Source organism: Henckelia pumila, chromosome 2 (genome assembly GCF_033568475.1).
Source record: "Henckelia pumila isolate YLH828 chromosome 2, ASM3356847v2, whole genome shotgun sequence".
In the NCBI taxonomy this organism is placed as follows: Eukaryota; Viridiplantae; Streptophyta; class Magnoliopsida; order Lamiales; family Gesneriaceae; genus Henckelia; species Henckelia pumila.
Window position 1 is genome coordinate 173,655,410 of NC_133121.1, and position 9,952 is coordinate 173,665,361.

Consider the following 9,952-nt stretch of genomic DNA (forward strand, 5'->3'; position numbering starts at 1 on the left):
TGGTTGGGATCCCGAGGCCAAGATCTCATGACTTACCACCGACTCTCCCGATTGAGGCGGAGTCACTTATCTCTATCCTCTAGACTTTGAGCAACATATAAAGAGTCTTCTGAACAATGGGCAAAATCCACGACCCAGGCAACACAATTATAGTTCCCAAAACATCTAATTTGATTCGGCGGTTCTTGCCCTTTCAAAATAAAGGTAAAAGGATCAATATTAATGCAATACAGTTTGATATGCATTCAACTAAATTCATGAAGTCACATAATAGCATATAATCAAAAAAAAGCCCATTCAAACAAATAACATGCAAGTATGTGGTTTAGGAAAAACTCGAGCTTCGAATCAGTCTCGAGTATTCAATCCCATTCGATCGATGTTAGATTATACCTTATTTGCTTCGAAGGTACTCCAAATCTGTAATTCAATAACAAGGAAAAATTCAATAACCAATTGAAACTCATTCAATCACACTAGGTAAAACTCATTACCAATCCTCGTCAATTCGCTATCGATTCAAACTCTGAAACTCTGAGCCCTACGACGTTCACACAACTATGAAAGAACAAGATAGAACATCAATATCCACATTCAACTGAATCGAATACGGCTCAAACATTCAAACCAAACGATATTCCAAAAACTCAAACCGGCGGCATAACGGCAATATTCTGATCAAACCGGAAACACAGACAGCAGTAGAATATCAAAACCAACTCAAATAAAAACCTAATCATCAATAAAGACTCAAAACCATCAAATCTCAAAACTCCAATTTTTGAATTATGTCTCAAAAATCATAATAATTCCGAACGACGCTCTTTTTCCGATCCGACTGAGAATAAACGATAAGAACTATCTCAAGAACATCATACCAAAAAAGAATCGAATTCCAAATACCTTCGAAAATAAAGTATATCTGATCTAAGAAATACTTACGATAGAACGAAGCTCTTGCATCTGTGGTCGCGAATACCATTTATGATTTAATTCCTAACGGACGGATCGAGCAGAAATCGAATTCTGGAAGCATGGGGAAAAGCTTAGGCATCTTCAATGGAGGGAGGACGAGTTGGAGTAGGAGGGTGGAGTTAAATAATAAGTCAAACTAGCTTTAATATCTAACAATTTCCAATTTTTCATTTTAGTCCCTGAAAATTCCAAAAATTGCAAAATAGTCCCTGATCAAAATTAAATCGATCCTCAAATTATTTAATCTTCGATTATCTCAAATAAAGTCAATTAAGATAAATTTGGGGCTTTACACATGTTATAATACATTGTTAGATGATGAATATCAAATGATGTAGAATATAGAGATGATAAAGCAATATATGTAGACAACAAAATTATGTATAACTCAAATCATCCTTAAAATTTGAGTTGAATAAAAACAAAGAGACATAATTTACCTCTTCTAATTTGAACCAAGATGGATCATGGAATGAATGCAAATTAATTGTGATCAAACTTTATTAAAAAACCTCTTAAACCGAGCGAGCCAAACCGCACCACACCTCCCTATGCAAATTTTGTGACTAAAACCATGATGATAAAATAAGAAAAAAAAAACAAATTGTACCGCATATAATGGTGTGATGGAAATTTGAATGAATAACTACACCAACCACATCGTATAGTGTTTTACTATTTATGATTTAATTATATATTATATATTTAACATTGGAAAACTAGTAAATAAAACCTAATTTTATTATATTTAGAAACATTTTTTGGTCCAAATTTAACTCGATTTTACACCATGTTCAAAATGATAATATTAAATTCATGATTCAACAAAATAAAAAATTAAATAAAGTAAATGGAATTCTAGGAATTAAAAATAAATGATATTATTTTATATTTCTATTAATTTTATTACCCTATCATCTACGATTCATGCACATTTAAAAAAAAATTTTATTGGTGTATGGGTACGTGTTATTTTAAAAGTTTTCATGATGTTGAAATATATTTTGATAGAAATGTGTTTCAAACATTGTAGGTTTCAGAAAAAGTGCAGAAAAGATCAGATTTTAGGAGTAGAGGCGCGACGGCGCGCCCGCGCAGCCGCGCCTAGGCATCGCATGCCTGCACACAGGCTGCGCACCCGCGCTGCGCTTGCGCAGGTTTGCGAGCGGGCTGCGCGCTCGCGATGCACAAGCAGCGCGGCCGCGCCGTCCGTTCGCACATCCCACCCATATTTATGTGATTTTGGGTCCTAAAAATCATGTTTTGGATATTTTAATGTATTTTAATTATTTCTAAGTATGTATAGGGAAAAGTTTCAAGTTTTCGATGTCCGGAACGGACGGAATGCCTCACGTGGATCGGTCAAGCTGTGTAATGCATGTTTATGTGACTTTATTTTAAAAATTAATTATTCATGAAAAATTTTGCAACTTGTAAGCATGTTAGCATCACGAGAAGTTTATGAGCATGATTTTACAATGACATGAAATGATATGATTAGATGAATGCTATGGTATATGGGAAATATTTTGATGATTTATACATCTTGTGGTGATTATACAGGGTATGCACTTCGGGATGAGCTCCGGAGCGGCTATCGAAAAATGGCTCACGGGATGGTTATACGGGGTATGCACTTCGGGATGAGCTCCAAAGTGTCTATTTAAAGAATGAAAGTTTACGGGCGTAATGCCATATTCTTGTTGATCAACTGGAAACTATGAACGGCTCGTTATGACGGTTGCCACACTACTCATACTTCATCACCCCAAATATTTTTATGTTATGGCTACAACAAAGTTATGTTTATTTCATGAAAGCTTAAGTTAATGTTTTCTCTTTCAAAGTTTAGAATGATCTTTTTTATGCATTTTCTTGCTGAGTCTTTAGACTCACTATACTTGAATGGTGCAGGTAACAACGATGTTGATGCATTCATTGATGATTATGTGGGCGGACATGAAGAAGAAGAAGGGGTTGGTCCAACGGGCGATGCATGAGTGCGAATGCTATTGAATGAAAGTTGTTTAAAACATTTTTAGTTGATGAGAGGAAAACAAGTTTTGAATTTTAAGTTGATGGCCATGTTGGCAAAGACTTTTAGATGCTATTTAATTATTGTGCACTTTTAATACGCTCATTCTTAATAAAGAAGATGATTCTTCCGCAAAGTTTTTATTCTCCCCAAATTTTAAGTATTTATGTTGAGTAACTGATAGTTGTGTTTTTGTAGCATATTTTAGTGTCATTTTGTTGTTGTTTTGCATTTTTTTATGTGTTTTAATTATGTGTTTTGTTCGTATTGCGTATTTTGTGCCTGCATAATTTGTTTCCTGGTTTGTTGGTTAGGTTGTACGTTATGGTGGATGCTTGGATTGAACTATGGAGCAAGAGAAATGTTGAAGAAATTTTGAAGAAAGTGCTCGATCGATCTGCAAGATGTTACCGATCGAGTAGCCACCTTATATTTGAAGGACAGTAGGCTCTGGAATATCGGTCGATCGATCCGCAACATTTTACCTATCAAGCGGGCTCGCGGAATTTTCAAAACAGTAGGATTGGAAAAGTCTCTCGATCGATCGGTAACATTTGACCGATTGAGCGAGACGTGCTGTTCGGGAAAAAATCTGTAATTTAGAAATTTTTATTTTTAAGGACTCTAGCCTTATTTAAATTTTATATCTCGAATCTTGGAGTCTAAGAATCATTCGGAAGATATTCTAGACGGCTTGGAGCGTGAGAAATATATTGGCGGCTAGGTTTTTCTTCTTCTTTTCTTAGATTTAATTTTTCATTCATGAATTTTTTTATAAAATTCATGAATATTGTTGGATAAGTTTTAGTACTTGGTTGAGGAAGACGAACCCTTGAGTTATTTTATTTGCGAGATTCGAATTTTTCATTGTTTATTTCCAAATTGTGTATCAAGAGTTATTTTGGATTGATTGTCATGCTTGTATGTGAAATTTTAGGATTGATCACCTTAGGATTTTTCAATACAATCTATTGCTAAATTAGAACTCAAATCCGTATTTGTTTGAACCATCTAATTTGTGAAGCAACTATGATTAATAATTTCTGCTGTTGAATTTGTTAAATCGTAGGAACAACAATTGACTAGATTAAATACAATCGCTGGTATTGTGTTGTCTAGATTCATCAGTTTTACTCATTTGAATGCTACCGTGGATTTAAATCTAATCGCTGGTTGTGGGTTAATTTATGGGGTAAGGGTTAACTTAGAACGCTGGTGTCTAGTTAACTAAAATTAAGGTGAAACAGGAATTAACTTTCCAATGATGAATATTCAATGTGAATTAATTATTTTTAGGGAATCGATGATCGAATCAATAATTTCAAGGGTGTAGTCGACCGATACCAAGTCTCGTTAGTTTATTGATCTTTCTTATTTTAATTCTTGCATAGTAGTTAATAAAATCTCAAAAACCTCTTTTATTATTTTCAGTATTTTAAGAACACTATTTAAATTTCACTTTCCTCGTGGGAACGATCCCTACTCACACTACTGAATATTTTGTTATCTGATTTGAGTTGGGTAATTTGGGCGTGACACGACTAAGCATTACCAGTAACGCTCCGATTGGGAAAATTGGGGCGTTACAGCTTGGTATCAGAGCAGTTTGCTCTGGGTTTGTCGCACGCATGCATACTCGCCACGACCCTACGCTTCGAATTCATGTCTTTAAGTTTTTATGATATGGACTGTTTAAGATGCATTATAGTATTTGCGATTTAAGAATTTTGCATTTTTGAGCATGATGTTTATGTTTAAATAAGTAATTAAGCATGTGGACTATGTGGACATCAGAATCATGGCTCACCGTAGGAACCCGAATAATGAGGGCGATCAGAACAACCTGTTTCAGGCTGGGTTGGCGACTCTGTTGCAAGAGCAGAGTAGATCCCAAGGGGAGCGAATCCAACAGTTAATCCAAGATCAAGCGGGTGGACGGAACAACAATCAACCGTTATTGACCAACCCGATCTTTAAGCAGATTGAGGAACTAGGGCCACCGGAGTTCAAAGGATGAGCTGATCCCCTTGTAGCTGAGGAATGGGTGCAGTCAGTGGAGACCATTTTTTGACTACATGCAGCTCACTGATGCAGACCGTGTGAGGTGTGCCATATTTATGTTCCGGGATGATGCACGGGTTTGGTGGCATGGAGCCCATTCTGCTGTGAATATGACTACTTTGACTTGGAATGGATTCGAAGATGTGTTTTATGGGAAGTATTTCACTGTCAGCACCAGGACTAGACTTGCCAGGGAATTTCTGGAGCTCCGCCAAGGGAGCATGTCCATTGCTAAGTATGTGAAGAAGTTTGAGAGGGGGAGATACTTTGTACCCATGATTTTTGGTAATGCTGCAGAGGATCTGAAGCATTTTATGGAAGGACTGAATGCCACTATTCGTCGTGGTTTCAGATTGAGTGGGGCGAAAACTTATCGAGAAGCGGTCGATGAGGCTATGTTATCAGAGAAAGATGGGAATGATATTATTGAAGAAACACAAGCGAAAAGGATCAACTATCAAGGGAGATAGCAGCAAGGACCTAGTCAAAAGAGGTCGTACCAAGCTCCAGCTCAGAGGAGACCACAACATCATCAGCGCCAAAACCCCAATCAGGCGCGACCTAAGGGCCAGAATCAGCTGAACGTCAATGCTCCAAGGCCGGCGAATGCACCTATCTGTCAAAAGTGTGGGTAGTCACATTCAGGTCAATGCATGCTTGGGACCAATACTTTTTTTCTTTGCAAGAAGCCAGGGCATTTCGCCAAGGATTTCCCGCAATCAAAGGAGCCTATTAAGGGAAGAGTGTTTGTTATGACTCACGATCAGGTTGACCCAGATTCTGCAATTGTCATAGGTATGATCCGTATTGCTGATTTATCTGCTTTCATGTTGATAGATACAGGAGCTACGCACTCTTTTATGTCTGTTAGTTTTATGATGAAATCGGGAATCTTGCCGGATGAATCTATTTCGGGGTTTTGTGTGTCGTTACTTTTAGGAGGAGAATTGAAAAGTAGTAGTGTCCTAAGAAATTGTAAGATTCAGATGCAGAATCTAGAATTGTGTGCAGATTTTATTATTTTGGAGATGGTGGATTTCGATGCGATTTTTGGGATGGACTGGTTGGCTCAGCATGAGGCTATTATTGACTTCAAACAGAGAAATGTCTCTTTGAAAGATCAGCACGGAAAACCATTTGTGTTCCGCGCTACATCTAAGAGTAGCACACCAGGTATGATATCAACAGGAACTGCTAGGAAATTATTGAGTAATGGGTGTACAGGCTTCCTAGAAAGCCTAACTGGTGATCAGGAGACGCAACGACCGAAACTTGAAGAAGTGGAATTAGTGAAATATTTCCAGAAGTCTTTCCCAATGATGTTGCGGGATTGCCTCCAGTCAGGTAAGTTGAATTCGGAATCGAATTGTTGCCTGGAACCAAGCCAGATTCTAAGGTACCGTACAGGTTAGCACCAACAAAGATGAAAGAGTTGAAGGATCAATTGCAAGAGTTGATGGATAAGGGGTTCATCAAACCGAGTGTATTGCCATGGGGTGCACCGGTGTTGTTTGTTAATAAGAAGGATGGGTCAATGAGATTGTGCATTGACTACATCGAGCTGAATTGAGTTACAGTGAAGAACAGATATCTATTGCCCAGGATCGATGATCTATTCGACCAATTGCAGGGAGCGATGGTGTTCTCTAAAATTGATTTACGATCAGTCTACCATCAACTAAAGGTAAAGGATGTAGATGTGCAGAAGACGGCATTCAGGAGTTGCTATGGCCACTACGAGTTCTTAGTAATGCCGTTTGGGTTGGCCAATGCACCAGCAGTGTTCATGGATTTGATGAACAGGGTGTTTCAACCTTTCTTGGATCAGTTTGTCATTGTCTTCAAAGATGACATATTGATCTACTCTCGCAGTCTAGAGGGGCATCGTTAGCACTTGTCTGCAGTGTTGCAGATTCTGAAAGAAAAACAGTTGTATGCTAAGTTCAGTATCTGTGAATTTTGGCTGGAGTTGATTGAATTTTTGGGTCATATAGTTTCAGCTAAGGGGATTGAGGTGGATCCGTCTAAGGAGGAAGCGGTTCGAAATTGGGTTGCTCCAAAGAATGCTATAGAAATACGGAGTTTCTTGGGTTTAGCAGGCTACTACAGGAGATTTATTCAGGATTTCTCCAAGATAGCTCTACCATTGACTTCTCTAACTCGGAAAGGTGTAAAGTTTGTGTGGTCAGAGCAGTGTGAGAAGAGCTTTGCAGAGTTGAAAGAAAAAATTATGTCAGCGCCAGTGCTAGAAATTCCAAAAGGCACAGGTCATTTTGTGGTTTATACCGATGCTTCTAAGAGCGGATTAGGGGATGTTTTGATGCATGATGATAAAGTAATAGCATATACATCTTGACATCTGAAGGTCCATGAGAAGAACTACCCGACTCATGATCTTGAGTTGGCGGCAGTTGTATTTGCCTTGAAGTTGTGGAGACGCTACTTGTATGGCGAGAAGTGTCATATTTTCACCGATCACAAAAGCCTGAAATAGTTCTTCACTCAGAAGGAGTTGAACATGAGGCAGAGAAGATGACTGGAATTGGTGAAGGACTACGACTGTGACATTATCTACCATCCAGGTAAGGCTAATGTAGTAGCAGATGCATTGAGTCGCAAGTCTGCGACATTGAACCAATTGACAGTCCAGCAGGAGTTGATTGCTGATTTTGAATGGATGAGTTTGGAGGTATTAGAACCAATGAAGGTATGCACTCTATCAGCCTTAATAGTAGTACCAAGTTTTCTTGATAGAATTCGAGCAGGTCAAGCTTCTGATGAACAGTTGATGGCGTGGAGAAATAGAGATGAGGCTAAGGGTGGTGCACTGTATACCATTAAAGATGGCATGGTTCATCACAGAGGTAGAATATGGGTGCTAGCAGTAGACTCACTCAGAGTTGAAGTAATGACTGAATTCCATACTGTTCCGTATTCCATTCATCCTGGGAGTACGAATATGTGTAAGGACCTACAATCCTTGTACTGGTAACCAGGTATGAAGAAGGATATTGTAAGATTTGTGAGTGAATGCTTGACTTGTCAGCAGGTGAAGATTGAGCACCAGAGGCCGGCAGGACTTCTGAAACCATTACCAATATCCACATGGAAGTGGGAAGATGTTACGATGGATTTTGTGGTAGGATTGCCAGTTACACCGCGAAGGATGAACTCGATTTGGGTGATAGTTGACAGGCTAACTAAGTCAGCTCATTTTATTCCAGTCAAGAATAACTTCTCAATGAATCAGTATGCAGAGCTTTACATTCAAAAAATTGTCAGATTGCATGGAGTTCCAGCAAGCATAGTATCTGACAGAGATCCTAAGTTCACCTCGAACCTTTGGGGAAGTTTGCACCGAGGTTTGGGAACGAAGTTAGCTTTCAGCACAACATTTCACCCTCAGACATATGGTCAGTCAGAACAAGTGATCTAGGTATTTGAAGATATGTTGAGGGATTGCATGATCGATTTCGGAGGAAATTGGGAATCGAAATTGCCTTTAGTGGAGTTTACTTACAACAATAGTTATCAAGCAACTATTGGCATGGCTCCGTATGAGTCATTGTATGGGAGAAGATGCAGAACTCCCCTACACTGAGATGAAGTTGGAGAGAGAGCTGTTTTGGGGCAAGAGTTAGTGACTCAGACAATATAGGTAATAGCCAAGGTCAGAGACAGAATGTTGAAAGCTCAAAGTCGACAGAAAAGTTATGCCGACCAAAGGCGTAGAGATTTGGAGTTTGAAGTGGTTGACCATGTATTTTTTAAGGTGTCACCATGGAAAGGTGTTATGAGATTTGGAAAAAAAGGCAAATTGAGTCCAAGATATATAGGACCATTCAAGATTCTAGAATAAGTTGGGGCTCGAGCTTACCGAGTGGCACTACCTTCACCATGAGCCAATGGAATGGACGCCAGACTTGTGGCCTACAAGGAGATGCCTGTTCAAATCTTGGACATACAAGTTCGTAGGTTGAGGAACAGAGAGATTCCAATGGTGAAAGTCTTATGGCGCAACCAGTTGGTCGAGGAAGCTACCTGGGAAACCGAGCAGAATATGCGAGCACGCTACCCTGAACTGTTTGGTAAGTGGAATTTTGAGGATGAAATTCTTTTAAGGAGGGTAGAGTTGTAAGGTCCAAAAGTTCACTAGCTTAATCACGTTAATATAGTTAAATCATATTATTTAATGCATGTTATTTAGTATATTTAATTGTTATGTTTAATTACGTGAATCATTTGAATACCTGAAATGTTATGTGATATGTATGATTTTTTTAAGTTTTTCAAGTTGGTATTAATTTTGGGTCGTAGAGACGAGTCTAGCCTTGGAACGAGTTAAAAAAATATTTTTAAATAAATTTAAGTAGATGCAGTGTATTTTATTGAGAGAGTAAAATTTTAAAAATAATTTTTAAAATTGTAACTAATAGGCCGTGTTGAAAGCCCATTAGTCACAAGTAAGAAAAGAATAATCAGACGTTTAGATTTTTCTTCTCATTTTTTTTTGAACGCTTACTTTTCTCCAAATCTCTCTCTCAAATACTGCGATCTCCAGGCTAGGGTTCTTCGAATTCTCAAGGCTAGATCCTCCCGCAGTCCATGTTAATTCCAATCAAACGATTCAGGCAAGTTTTTACTAATTTTGAAACCCATTCAAGAATATATGTATGTTCAAGGTAAAACACTAGGTGTTTTGATTGATGATCCATGCATTTTCATTGGAAAATTCATGAGTATGTTGCTTGATTGTGATACATGAAACATTCCTGATGTGATCGGTTCAAGTAATTTTGAGTTTTGATTGAGTTGAAGGCAATAAATCAGATTTTTGGGCAAAAGTTTGAAGGAAGGTTTTTGATGAAAGATCTTTTGAAT

At 38.2% G+C, this 9,952-nt stretch overlaps 1 protein-coding gene across 1 annotated transcript; it reads left to right on the top strand.

Moving 5' to 3' along the window:
* The first annotated feature begins 5,085 nt into the window (after window positions 1-5,085).
* LOC140878964 (uncharacterized) lies at window positions 5,086-5,541 on the top strand. The gene has a single exon (XM_073282592.1). It carries the CDS (start codon window positions 5,086-5,088, stop codon window positions 5,539-5,541), a length of 456 nt encoding a protein of 151 aa, XP_073138693.1.
* Window positions 5,542-9,952: the final 4,411 nt, after the last annotated feature.